Genomic DNA, 21,792 nt, shown 5'->3' with positions numbered 1-21,792 from the left:
AAGCGCATTCCAAACATCCTGGCATTGTTGCTCAGTGCTACCAGAAGACTCTGCATTTTGTCAGCGTCTTCACCAAACAGGACTATGTCATCTGCGTATTCTAAGTCGATAAGTGGACCTCCTGGTAGGAGATCAATACCCGAGAACTCGGTCGACGAGAAAGTTATTTCCATCAGTAAATCTATGATGAAGTTAAACAAAAATGGGGAAAGTGGACAGCCTTGACGGACACCACATGAGGTTGCAAAATCAGATGACAGTTCGCCATAAGCTCTGACTCGACTAATAGTGTTCGAGTAAAGAGCCTTCACAAGGTTTATGTACTTCTGGGGTACGCCTTTCAATGACAGACACTGCCACAGAATCTCGCGGTCTACGGAGTCAAATGCTGCTTTTAAGTCGAGAAAGACCACCATTGTCGGACGTCGATAAGTATGCCTGTGTTCTAGAATCTGACGAATGGTGAATATGTGGTCGATGCATCCACGACCAGGTCTGAAGCCAGCTTGATTCTCTCGTGTTTGCAGTTCACGAGTCTTAGTTAAGCGTCCGATAATTATCGAGGTTAGTATTTTAGATGCTGTTTAATGAAACTATACAGTATCAAGGTTATGGTACTACTGAGAAATATGGAATCAGTACTGATCTTTTGTTTCCTCGACAGTAATTTGTGCATGATTACAAATTGTAAATTTTCAGATGGTATGCTATTTTTATAGACAATGTTATCAATAAAAAATTATTAATACCGAAACACAAGCAAATTCATACAAACAGTCATTCATGCTATAAGAATATGCACACAGGGTTATGTCAAATAAATTAGAAAATTTTAGGACAATAAAGTTAAAATACCAGCATTGCTGTTTTCGGCACTTGACTTTGCAAGGATGTCCACAAACAATCCTGACTGGTCACTCACTGATTCACCGAACAGATGACGACGGTTTTCGTGGAGAACTTGTGATTCTGTATTTATGAGATATAAAGCAAAACACTGAAGAGGATAAAAGATCAACATATGAATACTAATGTTAAATAAACATGGTAGTGCACCGAAATCATCGTAAATATTTATAAGTAATGGCCTGAAGGTTAAATCATTTGACTTTGACAAATAAGTTTGTAATTGAGAACACGAACCGATAAATGTTAGATTACCATTGAAGACCTGGATGCACTGAACGGCTGTTTCATCTTAGCATGGCATTCCTCAGCAGAGCTCACCTACGACTCCGCATGTGGGATTCGAAACAAAGACTTTTGGTCTCACGCGGATGCTTGATTTCTAGACTACTGAGGCGAGATCTAACGGTGTTGGTGTCTAACTTCAATTAATCCACGACATTGCGCAACTGTTTCCCATTGTCTTCGGTGTGTCGCTGCATCACACCCAACATAGTTGAACTCCATTGGTTTAAACCCGGCTGCGCCTATGTCAATTTTAAAAGTCAAATCGTACGCTACCCCGAAAAAAAAATATAAAACGAAGCTAAGTACACAAATTCATACTTTGTAACTACGGTATATTAATTAATGAATTAATTTTCATTAAGGAAACTTAAAAATATCAAGAAGGTATTCTATACTTTTCGCCTTCACTAGTCAAGATGTTATTTTAATCACAGTAATGGCAGAATAAGTATACCATCGAAAAAATCACTTAATGTGTTCATATAGGGTTCAGTGTGATAAAAATATATTTGACACTAGCATGTGTACGTCACAGTTATATGTATTTATCGTTAAACAATAAACGCAATAACATACGATAATTACAAGATATTTTTCATATTTAACAGATAAACGTTATGAATTTGGACAAGGAGTAGTGAAAACTGACTGGGATCATTGTGGCACTGAAGATGAGCATAAAGCAGTTAAGAACGAACTAAAATTTACATAACTTTAAAGGTCGATTACTCTTCAATCTGTAGAAATTTACTTGTAAAAGTGACTTTGTATACAATTATGAAAGATATGTAATGTAATGAATTAATGTCAATGAAGATTATTCAAAATGATAGGCTCAATACATATAATGATACTATAGATATGTATAAAACGCTTATAACTCACGAAGACTTGAATTCCTTCCCTCAGATATTATAATCGTAGGATCTGGCAGAGATATTAGTTGAGTTGGTTCCTGAGATAATAAGACCGTGTCCTGAGATGATATATTATGAGGGTTAGCTAAAAAGAAGGAAATATTGATTAACAGAAGGAAACACTTAGAAGACGAGGTGAATACAGCTAAAATGACAAAAATTAACTTATTTTTTGTGGAATAGTTCAAGAGTTTTCCGGAAAGGAAAAAGAACATTATTTCTAGGTTATGCTACAAAGAAAATATTTCTGTTTATCTACTAATCTAACTGCACCTATAGCTCTCCTAGGGTTACTACTGGTCCCAAGCCCAGATAAAGGAGGGTTAGGCATAGGGTCAGCAACCGCATCTCGTAGAAAAATACCTTACTAAATCACGATAACCTGAAAAAAACAATTTAAACTATTCAAACTCTGTCATGGGAGTTGAAGGGTCACCACGTAGAAGAATCATTATGCCTAATAGTGAAAGACAAGATTCTTTGAAAATCACGAAGCCGGTGCTCCTTCTGATAACTAAGGAGCAATTTATAAAGGCACGTGGAATATGAGAGACCGGGAGCACCAGTCAAATAGTTGCATGAATGAGAAGATACAACTTAGCGGTTCTCTCAATAAGTGAAACCCATTTAACCTAAGCTGAACAGAAAAGATAAACATTGGGAGAAGTGCTAATTCGTGTCAGATGTGAGTTAGTTACTCATCGCAAACAATGGAAGATGGTGGCACAATGCTGTGATTTGATTGAAGCTAGTAGTTAACATCGTCGGATGTCAACTCAGTGGTCTAGAGATCAAGGGTTCGCGCGCGAAATAGAAAGTCCTAGGTTAGATTCCAGAGTGCGGGATCACGGATGAGTTTCACACTCAGACGAAATGGCAGTTCAATGCTTCCAAGTTTTCAATGGTGGTCTAACTTAGATCGGTTAGTGATTTCAGTGACATATATTAGATATTGTATAATAGATGAACTTACACGTCATTATATGATTGTCATCAGTGGACTCTTGAGTGATAGACTCTGATCTGGAAGCTACTAACAAAATAAAATACAAACCAATAATGGAACAGCTTTAACGCTTTAGTCCATAGTTAATATAAAGAAAGAACTTAAAAATAATTAAGGTCTACGTAAAACTCATTTTGGCGAGACTATAATTTATGGACGAACCAATCAGGTATAAGATAGCAGATCTCGGATTGTGGCGCGAAATTCACTCATCCATTTGGCAAAATAAAGTTTTGGCATTATAGCTGGTGTCAGATCATGATGAAAACCCTAAATATAATTCCTAACCTTAACCATTAACTGTAAATCACAACTCAAAGTCCTCACACAGGTTCATAGCCTTCATTTGGTCCTAGTTATTAGGTGGACACTATCAAGGTCAGTCCAGTGTCGCTCAAAGGTCGTCCATAAATTAGTCTCACCCTTATTTCAAATAAGAATTCCTTCAAATACTTTTATGCTAACCACTTAAAGCACAATGTTGGAATTTTATGACAATTACATTTCTTTCTGTTTCAGGAAAAATGCTTCTCTGAAATTATGAAGGCTAATAAATATGAGAACTAATGAATCGGTTATATCAATGAAAATTATTTTAATAAACTAACGATGATTAAAAATAGAAATCTTGCAAGGCTTACGCAATTGACTGTTTGGCTTCTGAGAATACAGTAATTCATAAGGTGTATTATTCCATTGACTATGAGAAGATGAATTACGGGTAAATCGAGACTTGTTTTCGTCCTAATTAGGAAAAAAGAGCAAAGTTGACCTTCTGGATGAAGGAATGAATTTGAAAGAAATTTATCAACTTAAGTTAATCAGACATAACATTTACTAGAGTCAGAGTAGGTTAGTTTAAAACCTGTGCGAGTATGTTACTGAAAGAGACATGTTTTCGCTTGATGTCAGATACACTCTATTAAATGATGATAAAAAGCATAAAGTTTCGTTCATTCGAAACTTTCTTTCAGATTCAGTAAAATACGTAAAGATAAGTATTATTACCAAAATTCGACTTAATAATTTCAAATTCACAAATATATCATAATCTTATCAATAGACAGGTAGATGATTAGTGCATTGGGTTATGATGTTACAGAACATTGGTAATACCAATCACTAGTTGTACCACGCAGCTTTCATTTTTCAACTACAAAAGTAAAATAATCCTTTGTAGATTAATGCTGACTAGTAATTTAAATGACTAGTTTCACTAAAACAATGTTTTACTTATGATACAGGATAAGACTTAAGGATTTATTTTCAGTTTAGAAAAATAATGTTACATAATTAGTTAAGTCAGGTTTAGTGTGAAACAAGAGAAACACAAGATATACTTACACCGATGGTAGTTGCATCTAAACGAGTAGAGGCCAATATAGACTGAGGATTCATAGTTCCTGGCAAAAATGTTAGAAAAAATTGCTAAGTAAACACCGAGCATACAATGAAATTAAAAAATTGGAATTGTATCAGCAGAGAAATTAATATATATATATATATATATATATATATATATAAAGCATTTCTGACATTTTAAACTAATTTTTTCTTCTTCACCGTAAGAAAACATGTAGAATAATTCTCATGGTTTGAATGACGAACTGATCTCAGCTAGACCACCACTGGAAGCTTGTATGCAGTGGACGATCGAACCCAGAACTTCTGGTCATATACACTAGTCGGTACCGGGTCAGCCGTCTAAGGTTCAGGGATTCGCGTGCGAGACAGAGGGTCCCGCGTTTGATTCTTGGATGGAGGACAGTGGACGTGTACTGTTGAGGAGTTCAGTACTGGGACGAAATGCTCATCCAGTGCTTCCAGCTAAGACCAGTTTTGATTAAAAAAATGAGAGTTCCACAACCTCCACAAATCCCCTTATAGTAATGTAAAAAAACACAAATATTTTGACCACCTGAAATGTTTATAAGGTCTAAGAGATAAAATTTAGAAAATAATACTACTCAACTTTTTATCATAAATGTGAATTTCAAACTACACTACGGTCAACAATAGATACAATAAATGTATGCTTTCTAATACACCCTTTGATTAATTAGAACTGACAAACAATAGATTGGGAAAAAAGTTGGATATCTATCCACCAACAAAAGAATAAAACTGAATTAACTTTATACAAAATTAGTCGCCAATCGGTAGATAAGGTAGTGGATCTTTGTCGACTAAGATGGTTATGATATATGCTAAACATGCCTAACCACCACCTACATTAATACGCAACATTTCCTGGTGTAGAATAGGTTGGAGTAAAGTTAAAGGCAATCAAACCAAGAAACGTGGCATCGGTTTACGAATTTATTGACTATTGAACTGAAAATAATACATATTGAGTAAACGATTAGTAGAGATAATCTATAAGAAAGACAAAATGATTATTAATTACTTACTGTCTAGAATACTAGAACATTCAGATGCGAAAAGGTCTATATCAGCAGGACCTAGAGTTTCGTGATTTCTTTGTGGAAGACTTAAACTGTAACCATTATTGCAAGCTACAATAAACAAGTGATGATGAACAGAAATTAGATGAATTAAGGAAATAATGAAAATTGGATGAACTGTGTTAAAACTAGAAAGAATATTCTGGGAGTGAAAATGCACATTACTTCTGATAATAAAAGCAAAAACACTTAATTGTTGAACAATTACGATACATTATACAAACTTAGTAACACTAAACAAACTGAATGAAAAGAGAAAAAGGACTATACTTGAGCTAATAATTTTTTGGAATGAAACGGTTACCAATAAGTTTTAAAGTATCATTATCACGGTTAGACTTGATAATTTTAAATAAACTGAGTATTGGGGAGAATGTTGATAATAAAATAATGATATTCCAATGATTAGAAATTATAATTTCTGACGTTTCGTGACTAATCGTAAGCCACTTTTTCAGAGTAAATAAATAACTGAATTAAATTAATATAAGTTTAAAACATTATCTAATAGAGTGTAGATATTATAAATGCAATTAAGAAAGTGTGTTCTGAAATTATTTTATTATTGAGATTTATTTAAAGACAAAAAAGGACAATTGGTTCGTGAAGGTTTACAGATATTTACTTTCCATTAAGTACGGAACTAGAAGTATAGTATTTCAAGTAAAGCTGAACGGACCACATGCTGTCTTAAGGGCATATTGTAAGAGAGAGACAAGTTTGATGTTTTATTAGGAATAAATGAAATTTTGATCTAGTCCGCATGTACTCTCACTCTGGCAACTTACGTAGTCGTAATTACTTCGATTTTGCCCGTTTAATCTTCTTTCGTAGTCTTGCTGTCCTACATAAACAGCAAAAGTTGAAGTGAACAACAGAGCATAAGATAATAGTCGGTTTAGCGAATTGATCGAAGTTAAGAATGGTTTATAACTTCAAAGTCGTTTATGTGCTCTAATATGAACAATCCAAATTGTTATAACTGCTCTAGGTAAAGCAAGCTACAAACAGGGTAATGACTGTTGATGAGAAGAGACATGATTTCACACATACAGTGTTGAGTAATAAAAGTGTTCTAATCAGACATGATAATTTTACCAAAACCGAATCTACAAAGACCTAATAACAGAATAGAGGATTAGAATATCACACAGAACAAGTTAAAGACTAATTTGATAGTTAACAAATTTACAAAATATCCATAACATCATTTACATGATTTTAACATACCGAATGATTAGATGTAAGTGAGAATAAGTCAGATATTCTATAGATAACTCATTGTGGAATAACTAAGCCTAAAGGTAAAGATGAGATTTTTAAGACTGTGAAAAAAATAAACCATAAAGATAACCCAAAACACTATAAAACATTTAAAAGACATACATGAAAACAGTTTAAACCCTACGGTTTCCTGTGGTAGATCTGTGAAATCATCCAACTGCAGATGTTGTTTCTGAGGGGTGTGAGACCTGACAATCTAAATATGAGTGAACAAAGAGAAAGAATAGAGAAAACACCTCAAATAAATTATAAAGGAAGTAACTGGATTCGACTATCTTCAATAATACTACTTTTTTTCTATTATCAGTAACGGGTTTTTAGTATAAGAGAGAAAAAATATCGACTTTATTTATAAGTTCGTTCTTTTCTCAATAGGATGGTTGACTGAACAAGTCGTAAATAAACCATAAATTTTAAACGAAAGTAATACGAATTGGATGGAATTACAAATGTGAACTATTGAATCCCAATTCAGTGGTTTAAAGGTTGAGTGCCTATTGTACGACCTGTAAGCCCTGTGTTTGATCGACGGTGAGGTTGTGCATGAAGACTGTCGAGGGATTTCATACTAGGACGAAACAGCCAACCAGTGCTTCCTGTTCTTTGATGGTTGTCTGATGCAACTCATTCTGTAGTGCGGGACAACAAAATAACTAAGTTGAGGATAAATTTTCGAAGACAGTCTTTAAAAAACTAACGAACGAAGAAATTAATGATAAGCCAGTGTTAAGTAGTCTAAGTATGAAAAATAGTAGCTTACCAACGTAAGCAGAGTTCTAACTGGTTTCCTGTTAGTTGGCAAACAAACATTAACATTCTTTAACAAAAGTTCCAAAGGACTCGAGAAATACTACGTTGTTAGTGCAGCCTGCACATATATACCATTTACATAAATCAGTTATCTAATGATAATAAGTGATATCTACTTGTGCTAAATACTGATTAAATTATTATCGTCTTCAATCACTCAATACTGAATACAGTCCACGACTGGATCAAATTAACTTGCAAATATAATTATCATTACAAAATGTTACTATTGTTGACTTGATATGTAGAGAAATAAGGGTTCTGGAAAAATCTAAGTAATCTCGCTTTAAAATAAAAACAGTGGCAGAGAACCACAAGTAACGTTAGCTTCGCAAAGATCAAAGATGTTTTATATAAGTAACTGCTAACTGAAAATTGATTGGCACTAATGATTCATATATTATGTATACCACTTTCAGTCAGTCAGTCAGCTACAACGTAGGACCAGGCACATATGTGCATCGGTCCAGGTTGCCATACCGCATCAGCACAACAAGATGAACACTGGATTCATAGCAGTGGTTAGGTCAAAGGTGGTAATATATAAGACAAAGATTGCATATAGAGATATAGTACAAGAAGAAAGAATTGGTTCGTAGAAAGAAAGATATGAAGCGATTTTAATCTCTTAGTTTAAGGGAAGACAGGGAGTGTATACACCGACGCCATTGTGATCGATTCTGAGCCATGTCACCAAGAGTCTCCAACCATTGGTTACGATAGTCACGCGGACCCCAACCAAGTAGTCTGCATCTACCAACATGGCTCAGACTAGAAGTTAGTGTCTTCAAGCACTGATGCCACGTTTTGGTTTGGCCACCCCTAACTTTCTTCCAACCATCTCCAATACCGGATAGCATTGCACGTCGTGGTAATCGGTGTTCAGGCATACGTAAGAAATTCAACAATGCACTAATTCATTTACGCAAATAAAGCTTAAGTTTCAAAGTTGTGCGTAAAACGACTTTCTTAAAATTAGATACTCAAAGAGTATTTCCTAGCATTATTTTTCCTAACTCTAACAAATATTTTTTAATAGTTGAGATCATGAGTCAATTGGTGCTAGACCGCCAAGGAAAACCTAGAAGCACGGGAAGTATTTTTTTAATTTAGTACAAAGTAGTAAACGTTTAAGTAGGATTATAAATTTGTGAGTAATAGCGGGAGAAGTTGAAATATATGAAGTAAAACATAAATACAATAGCAGTATATATTCATGTTTGACATCAACAATACTTTAGAGGAATATCAGACCAAAATTTGAATTAAATGATAAGAATAGGTGAATTCATTCAGGGGACGTTGATGATAAGCATCATAACACATAAAAATAAACTGATCTACATTACTAAACAGGTAACTACTAGATCATATAATTACTTAGATCACATAAAACAAGGTTAAGGTCCTAACTAAATAAATGATTTATGAAAAACTGATTCACAAACAAGACGATTTACATTTTTTCCAAAATCTATGTTTAGATTATTGACACTAATAGTTTTACTGCAAGATTTGTTTTGTTTTACACCCGCAGAATCTTTACATGTTAGAGCCTCTTCATCTTCAAGATCACTGGCCTCTGAAAATACTTCGTCATTTTCACTTTCTTCTGCTTCATCATCAGCAAAGAGACAAGGACGCTGTCTTGAAGTCTTTTTGCTACCGACCACTACATTGTCATCTTCCTCATCGTCGTCAAGTGACTCACTTCCTTCTTCTTCTTCTTCTTCGCTTTCACCATCACTACTATTTTCTTCCTCGGTAGTTGAGTTTCCATCGGATATTTCACTGTCATTTGCATCTCCTTCTGACCATTCTTCGTCACTATTGGATACTTCCTATAAAAACGTAATATATTATGAACAATTATACAGTAGTAAGAAAACCAACTAATTCCTTATTGACTAGATAATTACTCTGAAAATTTTTTAGTTCGATAAGAATATATTGTAAACAGAGAAATTAGATAAAAACATATCTGACGACAAAAAAAACAAAATAAATATTGAAATATGATGTAATAATACAATAGTCGAATACAATTATTTTTTAGTAATGCCACCATTTGTGATGTCTTCGCATTAATAAACACAATCGCTAGAATAAAAGTTATTGAGGAAGCACAATGGATGTCTTAATAAAGAAATTAAAATAGATCAGGCAATAAAAGTATTCATTAAAGATGACTGACTACTTCTGAACTAAATACTCTTATCTGATGAAGATCTTGCTTTCGATACATTCATTAGAAAAAAAATTGTGATAAGATTATTGTTTATGAGTACTTTTGTATGAACAATTTCTATTGATTTCTATTTGATTGTACAAAAAGTCAGTAATGAGCAAGTTAATGAACTATTTTCTTCTACAATAATTCTGCTTATCTGACTGTAACTTTTGTGTTTATGTAAGATTATAATTTGTCAGTATGAAATAAATAATCATCCATTTTCATTTATCAGTTTAGATTGAATGTAATGCAGTGGAAAGCTAAAAAGGTAACTTTTGTATTGTTAAAGATATGTGTACAAAGACTCCACTGTTATCGGATGATTTCATTGAAATCAACTTTCTTAGTTACAAGAAGTAACACCTTACATTTGGGACAGTAGTTCGAATACGCGTATTCTAGTATCAAATACATACTATTAATTAATTAACCGCTGAATAATAGTCGGAAGACCTCATGCAAATTAGTGACTTATATGCAGACGTGGATAATGGCTAGCAATGAAATCGAGGATGAGCGTTTAATCCTAGTTGGGATTCGTCAGCTAGGTTTACCTGTGTATCCAAGAGTTGATGCTTACTACAGAATTCAAACCCAGTACCGTTTGTTTTAAACGCCATCGTGTTATCTACCTAACTATTGAGTACAGATAGCCAACGGCTTGTGCAATGGGGTAAAGTTTAATTCATTTGTATTGATTTTTTTAATCTTCCCACAGAAGCGGGTACATCTAACTAACGAATTCAAATAGGAAAAAATGCAGGTTCTGGATTCTACTTCTAACCACCATACACTTCCGCTTATAATAGTTATGACTTGATGGCAATATCGAGACAATCCGCACAGGATCCAAATATGACAAAAAGAGGCTGATCATTTGCAGTCCTTAACATCCATGGCAGGATTCAAACAACTTACACTTCTGGAAAATTTCAAAATTGGTAACAGTATTTAACTCATAAACAAAAAGGATTAAATTAACCTACGACCAAATAGTTTGAGTTCTAGAGTGGATAACTCAATGGTGACGTCTCTTGGCTGTGAAGCTGGGTAGTACAAGGTCGAATCCCAAATAAAAATCGGTTCGTGTAGTATCGCAGGTATACTTTACTGATGAGTGCTAAATAGTACGAAATCTAGGTCGACTACTTCCCAACCACCATCTTACAACTTAAGATATTCAACAATTAAAACATTAAAAAAGAATATAATAAACGCAATACAAATAACATTACAATCCAAATACTACAACGAACCCCAGTATTTTCATTTGTTGACTTTGGACATGTACCCTCTTCCTTTAACCGCATTTCATACTGCTCTAGTCTTTTTTGACGCATTTTTTCTTCGAGAACTTTTCTGTGTTCCAACCAATGTTTTCTACTAACTGACATAGTTGTTGATAATCCTTTGGATGGTTCATGTGTAACTGTTTCTACCTGTAGTTCTTCACGTTCAGCGTCAGTGCTTTGTACCTTAATATGAATAAAATTATAAAGCCAATAGAAAGAAGAGAATGTAAATGCGCATGGAACAAAAGTCAACATATTGTTATACAAAAAAGATTGATTGAACGAATAAACACTGCATATATTTTATATCTGTTCAATCCATGAGTTTAACTACACAATAGAGAATAGTTCGAAAAAGTTATGTATCTCCAGTTCTTACACTCTTCAACAAGTACATAAAAAATACAGACATAAAGATCAAAGAACTTGCAATGAACGAGAATGAAGAGGATTATCGTGTAGTGATGTTAAAATATGCAACTTTTGGACCAAAACCCCGGGTGAATATCTCTGAGTTAATGAAGATAATAGGAATAATAACAACAAAACACCTTGAAATCAGCCTGCGAACAATTATACTTAGTTATATTGATATTAATACATGAGGACAAAGTTTAGATGGAAAATTCTTACACGGATTCTACTTATACTAAAAACATTTTGAGTCCAGGTCATGATGAGTGGAATTTCAGTGTTACCTATCTCCAAAAAAGTAAAACAGTTCGCCGACCAAAGAACATCTGACCGAATGTGGTATTAAATTGGGAAGTACTATTATTATGAATTTAGGGTAGTTTGAGTATAACCAATATTACACCACACACAGGACTATAAGATTAACTATATGAGTCGTACATTACTAGTGGCTCACTGCCAGGGCTTTATGATACAATTTTATACAGACCGATGCATTTTTCTGGTAATTTTCTACGGAGTAGCTTAATAAACTCGTTCGATGTTAATTAGATCAGTATCAACGGATATCCCAATTATTTGTTACTATATTTTCGTTAACCGTTTTGACTGTATTGCACTACAGTAATCCCACAAGAAATCAGTAGTACAAGTGAAAAAAAAATCAGTTTGGGTTAGGACTCCTTAAAAATAATCACACGTAGTACATTCAGAAATAGTACTCAAAACCATACAACAACCATGATATTACTGAAACACTGAAAATTGGTATTTTTTACGTTTAATTAATTGATCAGATATATTAATCGTTTCTTTATTTGGGAGCAACCATCCTGACGGATTGAACTATTTTGGTTTGATAGAATTCACTGAACGTTGCTTTGTTCATAAACCACTACTTGATATAGACAAGCGCGTAGTTTACTCTTGAGAGCGTAAAGACTAGAGGGATTTAAAATTAGGACTACAGTGATGCACAGAATTTGGGAATAGTAAAAGAAATCTTATAGTGATATGTCCTCATACAAATACATAGGACATACCTTTGTTATGATTGAATATTGGATGGGTCCACGTACAACTTTTTCATGAGACACGTGAAGATGAGATTTTAAACGAGCTAATAATTGACTAGGAGTTACAGACGACATTGAAGTAGGGATTGATTCACCTTGAAAAAGTTAGTGTACAACAAACAATGAAGAAAGAAGTTATTTATGATGATATAAAAGTTGACAAGATCATTCGCAGAAAATGAGGTGAGATAAAAGAAAGCTTGGGTATGAATAGGCTTTAAAGCAGTATGAACTATCTAATGGACACATATTGTAGAGAGTAACCTATATATGAACTTTCTAAACCAACTTTATAAAGTTTCATCGAAGTAAGGTCCACTCACCTTTACATGTATACTTTGAGAGGTACTTCAAAATATTCTAATAATTATGATCTAGAATAACACGTGAGAACTAGGCTTTAACAATAGACATAATGCTGGTAGATAAATAACTGGATAGAAATAAATTAAAGAGTACAAAACTGACACTAGGTAAAATTGAAAAAAGAACATCTATTCCTACCTAAATCTATGAAAAATTCTTCACTTTCATCATTTTTCAATTTCCTCGCAGCAAGGCGAGGTAACAGACTGGTTATTACATCTGGTTCGCTTGTAACATCGAGTGATGGTTTGGCATCAGATGACATTGATGGTGGTTCCAAAGTGGTGCAATCAATGTCGACAGGATAGTCGGCTGAACAACATTGTGAGACGAATGGTTTGGTATCCATTTTATTTTCAGTCTCTTCATTTTGGGTAGATTGTCCTGGAATTGGTGGAAGATGAGAGTTACAATCGGAAAGTAATCTGAAATAAATAAAACAAAGCACAATATTCATATTTTGCGCTGTTTTGTAAGAATCGTATTCTATCTAATAATATGATCGGAATTTTTTTCTAGAATTAAGTTACACCGTAGTTGATACTCATCATGATTAATAGACCGATGATATCACTAAGCCCATGAAGAAAACATGACCAAATATCGAAGACGTGTAAATTTGTTTCTTCCTATGGTTAAAGCAACTGAAGGTTACTTATTTCGGGTTCGAAGAACAGTAAAAAAGTGTCATCAGGGCGTTCAGTAAGACTGATCAAAAGTTAGATAGTTTATATCTATGTATTCCTCTATTATAGAATTCGAAAATTTGAGATCATAATTCTAAACCTTTTATTTATAATTGCTTTATTTAATAGTGTTTATTACACTAACGAATTTTCGCCAGAAGATATTGTGACAAGACTCATTTAATGTGCGTTTACAACGTTCATATATATGCTTTTAAAGTTACTTTTAATGTTTTGTTCTTACTATCTCTTTCCTCTACATAAATTAATTTTAAACATGGCAACTTAAACGAAGAAACCAATGTAAGATTCTACATTACTCAAGTCAATAATAACCTGTCGAAAAGAAACATATTTAAAGGGATACTTTATTGAGAAACATGAGTGATTAGAGATCAGCCACGATTTGACCATGCAAAGTCTAAGTATATTTTGTTCAAGATAGCATCGAAACAAGTAGGGAGTACCGTAAACCAACTCATTCATTTAGCATATAGTCTTTATTCAATATAACACTAGGTTAAACAGTCATGCAATGTACCATCACTCGAAATAAAACCGAATACCAGAAACTGACAAAAACATTATAAGAATATATGTAGGATATGTTGTTTGATCAACTTAACTATTTACCTCTATAGTTTCAAATTATTTTTGTATCAACTTGGTATTGACAGACAGAACCAACGCTCCCCTCTACGTTCATGTACGAGCAACACATACAACTGCTGGACGACTAAATCAACAATCTAAACATTACTTAGTAATTTATTGAGCCATAGTTGGATATCACCAACAAATATGTGAAATTATTTCAGATGTTCGTTAAGCTTTTAGAACTGTTATACCCAGGCTAGAGAGGTTCGATTTCTTAACATGATGTAGGGGATTGACATTCATCATGTCAAAGTACGGAAATTATGAGAAAGAGCCCTAGTGTGAATAAGTGTCGCATTATGTCAATCATTAAGTGTTAGTGGGATAGAATTTTGACGATAATCAATCCACTGTCAACTAATAAGCGCTAGGGGAAGAATAAAAAAACTATAAATTTCCCATATAAATTCCGTACAGACATGTTTTTCTGTGTTGTTGTTCCAGTTTAGTGGAATATATTTTATATTTAATTCTTTCTACTCTGGTCACAATCATCAACAAATCTCCCACTACGAAATTGGACTTTTTACTCTAGTTAGCTGAGCAGGAAAGAAAAGGATAGAAGTGGTCTCGTTCATCGTACTGAAATTGGAGTTACAAAATATTAGTTTAGTGCCCAAACATATCAGTAACAATAAGTTTTACATTAAACACCAAATATTTGTTCATAAGACAATAAAGATAACTCAACAAATTCAGCACATGAAAACACTCCAATATAAAAGACTTACTTATTCTGAGATGAGGTTTCATTTGACTTGCAACCTTTTAGAGACTGACGAAACTCACTGAAACATTTAAATTGTTTAGGTCTGTGGACTGGTAAATGTACATCAGCTTCTACAACGTAAACAAACAAAAATAACTAAGATGTCTAACCGACCTCGTACAAGTCGTTGTGATTCACCATGGATTTGAAGTCTTTCTTCTTCTATGTTAGTTGGTTTAGAATGACTTATATTGCGCCTGCCAGATTTACTTTTAGATACCTTTTTAGCTGCACCCTAAAAAATTACAATTGCTTCTAAGAATACTTACAGAGCTGAGTGTCCAGCGACCAACTTTTTCTTTTGTTTCTTCAATATCATCTTTAATAGTCCATAACTCATTATTTTCATCAAACGAATGTATTTGATTTGAAGGTGGAGAATCAACATTGTTATCACACTCATCACTTAATTCACTGTCGACAAGATCAAGTGGTAAGATCTGGGAAATGAATAAGGTAGATAAATAAATTGCAGGAATAAAATTAACTACAAAGAATATGATTTTATGCCTAACAATACAAACTCTAAGTCCATCCAGTTGTTTATAATCAATGCAGAGTCTCAAACAGACATGTGCTGTCCCAACTTTAAATTTCTTCCTCATCGTAGTTAGATGGGATTAACAAAACGACATATACTGGCTATGATATCACGACCATTTGGCTTTTAAGTTTTATTAAGGGGAAAAGAGGACTTATATACGTAAAATGGTAAGTATGAAAGTTTATTAACGGAGGAGACAATTTCATACGAACATTAAAAGGACAAAACACCTTTGTATAACAGATCAGACCCTTGCTGGGCATCAAATATCTAACTTCTGCTTCTCACTACATACATTTAAATTTTAAACTATCTAGGTTAGATATTCCAGAAGAAATCTCTGGGTAATCAACTGGTGCAGTAGTGCTTCCAGGACCACAACCACAATAAGTTGATTGCCGTAACGTAGAACCTAGTATATGCGGTAAGGTCAAGTATAAATAGTTGAAACGGATTTCTTTATCGATCAGCCTTAGGTTTATCCCTTTTAGATGAAATCATGCCAAAAACTCTAAGCCAACCAAATATACAGGCTTAGATATATTAGTGTTAAACACTTGCTAGGTTCGTATTTCAGTCACACAAATCGCCACCACCACAAGACTCAAAAAGAGTCAGATAGAATATTCAATCGCTGGACTATGACCAGAAGCGAGAACTTGGTGACCGAGAAAAAGAATTCGAGGTGATGTGAAGATTTACTCCGAGTATTTGCTACAAGATTTTATAATGCATATGATCGATTGGTTAATAAGGTTCAAATTCCCATCAGGTTTTCTTTAGTTTTAATTTAGAATTCAATGCTTATGGCTCCTGACAGTTAGGCTACTTACCGAATGAAAAATGTACTAAAACCAACAATAATAGGCTTCTATTTCATTCTACGCCGATGAATGCAGCGTCAGCCACAGGTTCGTTTACTTAAGAAAGACAAATAAAGCGCATCAGTATTTTAAATCCGTGATGTATGATCAACAAAAGCGAAGGCAAAACAGACCAGATCCACTGAACGTAAGGTTGTTCTACACGTGCTCTTCTCTTTTGTATATTACCAACATTGAGTTAACTACTTCCACGAATTCGGTGTTCATCTTGTTGTGCTAATGAGGTGTGGCAACTTAAACCGATGCATATATGTGCCTGGTCCTACGTTGTAGCCGACTGACTGACATGTGCTCTGGTAGGAAGAATCTATCTTCCTTCTCGAAATAATCATATAAGTTTAGATATTTACAACCTCCAGGGACTTCCTACTTACTGTACTAATATGAAAGCGGGGGCGCCTGGAGGCCATGTAACTCAGTGGATTTACACATTAAATATAATTCGAAATAGAAGTTAGCGGCCTTTGTCATTTCACATAAAAATAAGGACTCCCTTAACTGAGTCGTTTTTTTTTTGTTGTATTTTTAAATGAAATTAATCTCCATTGATGTTATTGTTCACTTTTCGGTTGTAATCCCTGCTTCATTTCTTTACGACGTTATCTTTATTTTGAGTGTAGTATACGTTTTTAGCAACCAGTTGTACCAGAATTTGTGTATAAAATAAAATAAAAAATAATACCTGAGATACTTGCATATAAACAAACCCCGGATAAAGTACAAATAGTAGTAGTAAAATATATAGCACTGCTTACATACCGACTTCTTCACATTGCTTTCAGGAACTACTTCTTTTACATTTAAAGCCTCTATGGACGATAAATTTCCCCCAGTAGACGAAAGAGAATCGAGCATTTGTTCAACCTTATAATACAGCAAACAAGAGTGATTAGAAGTTACATATTTATGTATACTTAATGAGTCCGAGTTCATTCTTTGGAAAGACGGGACATATAATTGAAAGTACGGACTAAGCTTCCAAAGCGGCGTGAAAATAAAAGTTTCCTACTTGAAGACACTATGCTTTACAAGGCTCCTGGCAAGTTCCTGACATCTATCGATTTAACATGGTGTATTTCAGAAAACGTTCGTTTTTTAGACGTCAAATTTCACAAACCTAGTACAGAAACCACGAAACCTGAAGATCAAAACTCTTTTTCGAAGTAAAAACAACCTTAAGAGTTTTTCCATCCGGGCACTAACAGGAACAAATTAAATATCATTTAGGGAATTCGCAAACAGAAAGGTGAGTCTATTAGTGACTTCCTGAAAACCCTGATCAAAATGTTCCACAGCAGGTATAAAAATGTGAACTTACACAAAAATATATTAGTCCAAGTGGCAGGACTTAGTAACGTCATGGAGAATAAAACAGCAAAAGTAAATTCTAATTCTCTATATATCAGACTAGGGCCTATTCAAGGGTGGTCGTTAGTATTGTTAGAAGTTGGGTAAAGTGAAAAATTTGTATATGCCTATTAACGCTCCTGATAATCGAATATTCGTTGCCTAACTTATAGTCAGGGAAGTGACGAAGAATGAGGTAAGGTAATATACGGATGATGTGAGGAAATATTATTATTCCTTGTTATTTAATTTAAACAAACATTGTTAGAAGGAGGCACCAAATAGATATGCGCCACATAAGTCATTCGATTTCTGTGAGGGCTGGGGTACTACTTAGGTGCCCAAACCGGAGCAGGTGGTTTTCTCAGGGGCCACACCCCGAGCCATTGACCGGAAGGTCTGATCCACAGGGCAGTGGAACAACGTCATCTCAATTTGGGAAACAGAAGATGAAGGTTATAAAGCCAGTGATTGTGGTGTTCACAAAGTCTGAAGTTTTCAACATTATGAATTGGTATCACACCTTTGTTCAGCTACCACCGACTCTCTTCATACTATGTGGATCATTACGAAGAAGCAATCACTCGGGTGGCTTGTGACATTACTAATCTTGAAACTGTAGGGCCTGAGATAAGCAGAACAGATTTTATGACCAATAGCATTTGTTTTTATAGAGTTGACTACGTTACCTGGGTCCACTACCAGATTTATAAAGCCTATTGGTAAGTACAAAGTATCAATACAGTGTTTGGACACTTGGCACATTCAAAAGTCTTGGGTAGAACCATAAGTTATGGACTACCTTTGAGTGAACTTAGTTACCTTGAAAAAGTCCACCTACTAACTAGGACTAAATGAGGGTTATAAACCAGTGTGAGGGATTAGAATTATGATTTACAATTGATGGTTAAGGTTAGGACTAGATTTAGGGTTTTCATCACGAACTGACATCAGTAATAATGCTAAGGCTCTATCTAGCCAAATGGACGAGTGAATCTTGAGCCTAAATTTAACACTCGTTATTTTATACCTGATTGGTCATAAATTATAGTCTAGCCTGGAAAACTAGTATACAACCCCAGCATATACAAGAATAACCCAATCTCCCAATTTTGGGGGAAAATTTGACCCTTTTTGGGTAAGCCACTATAGAAAATTTTTGAGAAATGACACCGAAACCCCGAAATTCCCTCAGATCTGAGGGAACTTAACAATAATTACACAAAATTTTCCTTAAACCTTGGTGAAAGTCATTTGACTTTGGGAATCTTTCCAAATTTGGGAGATTGGGAATACCAACACGACACCATGATTTTGTGCAAGCTCATCCTAATAATGACAATCAAATGCAGTGATCCTTGGAGCTATTACGTCTCCCTTGATGCACGTTAAAATTATTGTAATTATAATTACAATTACATTTTTATTCTTATAAGAATAAAAATGTACACATATTTACCAGCTCTACGTTATACTGTTAACATGAGACTAAAAAGATAGTTCCCAACGGTGATTAATGCATATTTTAGCAGATACTAACACTACTATAATGAATAGAGATGAATCAAGAAAGAAATATCATTATAGATACCAAGGTTTCTCTACCATTTGAACCACCCACCACCATAAAAGCCCGTACCGAGCGCTCTGGTTTGTTACGATAATTTTTGATTCGGAGAAACAAAATAGTTTCAAATGGTTCTGGGCTAAAAGAAAGAAGCTTATGCTTAACGGCACCTGGTATCTATTATTAGCAAATCGCTGATGCTTTCAGATAGGAAACTGCGTATGTTTAAAAATAAAAAGTGATAAATATTTTTAAAAACCAATGAGATACTGTCCTTAGCCCTTAAGAATATGTTAAGTTCCCTTTTACAGGGCCCACAAGAAGTGTTTTGAACAAGATCAGTCGACAGGTAATTCTAGCATTTGCCCATAATCCGTTCTGTTATGTTTGCTTCCAGTTTTTGGTTTTTTCCTTGAGATTTATGATGGCACAGGGCCTAAGTAAATATTTAAAGGGATATCCAGAAGTGTTTAAGATGCTGTAAGTCATTAAAAGGTCAAATTTCTGATGTAAACTAAAATAGTATGCTTAAACCACGGGAAGACATATCACTCGATACAAATTTAAAGCCTTCTAGGGAGAGCTGCAACAGCACTAGTTGAAGCAGAGCTAGATCTTTTATACGAAGCAGCGTGATTTTCAAATCTGATAACTATTCAAAAAAATGCTAAAACAACTTCCTTGCTAATGTCTGACAACGATGTCTGGTTTTGAGGATTCCTCGTGTTAGGGACTTTAGATCCCCAGAACTCACTTGGGAAAGGACCTAATTTTTTAATTTTACTTAGAAAATTTGAATTTCTTTATTTTTGCGCCAAAGGCGCTTTTGTCACCTTTATGTCGTATTTCCCACTAGAAAATATCTTAAATGCTATTGGTTCGTTGCGTCTTTTAGTATGCTATTTGGTAACTGTCCCCAACGACGGTTTTGTACTGTATATATACGTTTTCAATTGTGTTTGTTGTTATCGCTCGTTTCTGGCTGTTCGCAGAATATACTTCTCATTCCAAGCTTGGACTTCTCCCTCTAGTTAGCGTGGCTGGGACGCATCAATAGCTAGCTTACTGGACTTTGGTCACTGCGTCTTGTTTCTTGTTTGCAGATTAAGTGAACTTGTGACAACTTCAACCCTAGCACCTCGCCGGCTGTACTTTTTATCTAACGTATAGGGCCATTGAAATGTCACTGAGTTCTAGCCAAATCATCCGGCAGTTGAGTCACTGAAGAGCAAAGAGCTCGTCGATCTTCGACAAGTCCAAGGATAACCAACGCGCATCAGTTAACCGTATGCCATTAAGTGGCCCATGAGGTGGTGGTCTCACTATCTTCTCTGTACTCGTTCTTACTAATATATTTCTGTAACAACGTTGATTTGTTTACACAGTCTTAAAAACAGCCATAGTACCTTGATACGACAAAGAGGTTGTCAACTTTAGGTGATGAACGTGTAGATCACCAGTGATTGGAGGCCTACTCGAGCCAGACAGGTATAGTATGACAAACCAGCTAATGTCGAAGTCACACCTCGTGGTCAGCATCTTACTTGGACTACCAAATAGCCATATCAAGGCGCTAAAAATCCTTTGAAGACTATACAACACAGTGGACGTTATTACAGAAATATATTGGTTAAAGTAGATACAAGCAAAAGTAAGACGACTGCCGCATGGGCCAGTCCATGCCATACCATTAACGCGTTGGTTGTCCTTGACCTTGACGAGGATCGATGATTTGTTCGATAATCAGTGACCCAACTGCAGGATGATTTGGCCAGTAATCAGCTGAATTTCACTGGCCCTGCAACCGCGAAGTGTTGCTTCGAAGTTAGCTTTTGATTAGACTGTAGCGTGGCGTGAAGTTGAGATTAACTATGAACACCGCTACCAAGAAACACGTGCCAAGTAAATCAGAAGGCGAAGGTTGAACGTAACCAAATAAATCCATAGAATCCATGAGAAGCCAAATATCAGAAGGCAGTTAATGGACCAAGTCGAGATATATTTGCTGGCGATCTCGTGGTATCGAAAGGATACACCTCTTATGCTCTCTTGTTTGCTTGTCTGCATGTTTGTGTAATTGATATTATATCCGGTTATGTCTTGTTGTTGCACTGTTAGTATGCACAATGATTGATTTTCGAACAGACTCACTCGCGTTATCCACTTCTCATATCTTTATCTGTCTGCCCAAATGAATGTAATAAAAGTAAACATCCAAAACAATTGTACTCGAAATTTTATATACCTGTGGTTGTTTACGGGATTTATAGACTGAAAGTAA

General features: G+C 34.8%; 1 protein-coding gene across 1 annotated transcript in view; it reads right to left on the bottom strand.

The window, feature by feature from the left end:
* Positions 1-19,552, bottom strand: part of MS3_00010742 (uncharacterized protein) — a gene marked incomplete at both ends in the record, with an annotated part of 37,048 nt that extends 17,496 nt beyond the window's left edge. The window contains 16 exons of the mRNA XM_051219137.1: positions 856-969; positions 2,080-2,196; positions 3,085-3,144; positions 3,759-3,861; positions 4,462-4,520; positions 5,529-5,633; positions 6,969-7,062; positions 9,137-9,517; positions 11,166-11,384; positions 12,659-12,786; positions 13,196-13,482; positions 15,132-15,240; positions 15,284-15,404; positions 15,439-15,609; positions 17,357-17,461; positions 19,550-19,552. Of these exons, the coding sequence (XP_051067448.1) occupies positions 856-969; positions 2,080-2,196; positions 3,085-3,144; positions 3,759-3,861; positions 4,462-4,520; positions 5,529-5,633; positions 6,969-7,062; positions 9,137-9,517; positions 11,166-11,384; positions 12,659-12,786; positions 13,196-13,482; positions 15,132-15,240; positions 15,284-15,404; positions 15,439-15,609; positions 17,357-17,461; positions 19,550-19,552 (2,176 nt within the window). The remainder of the gene's footprint in view (positions 1-855; positions 970-2,079; positions 2,197-3,084; positions 3,145-3,758; positions 3,862-4,461; positions 4,521-5,528; positions 5,634-6,968; positions 7,063-9,136; positions 9,518-11,165; positions 11,385-12,658; positions 12,787-13,195; positions 13,483-15,131; positions 15,241-15,283; positions 15,405-15,438; positions 15,610-17,356; positions 17,462-19,549) is intronic.
* Between the last annotated feature and the right edge of the window lie 2,240 nt (positions 19,553-21,792).

Source organism: Schistosoma haematobium, chromosome 2, assembly GCF_000699445.3.
Source record: "Schistosoma haematobium chromosome 2, whole genome shotgun sequence".
In the NCBI taxonomy this organism is placed as follows: domain Eukaryota; kingdom Metazoa; phylum Platyhelminthes; class Trematoda; order Strigeidida; family Schistosomatidae; genus Schistosoma; species Schistosoma haematobium.
This window is presented reverse-complemented; position numbering and strand designations above follow the sequence as displayed.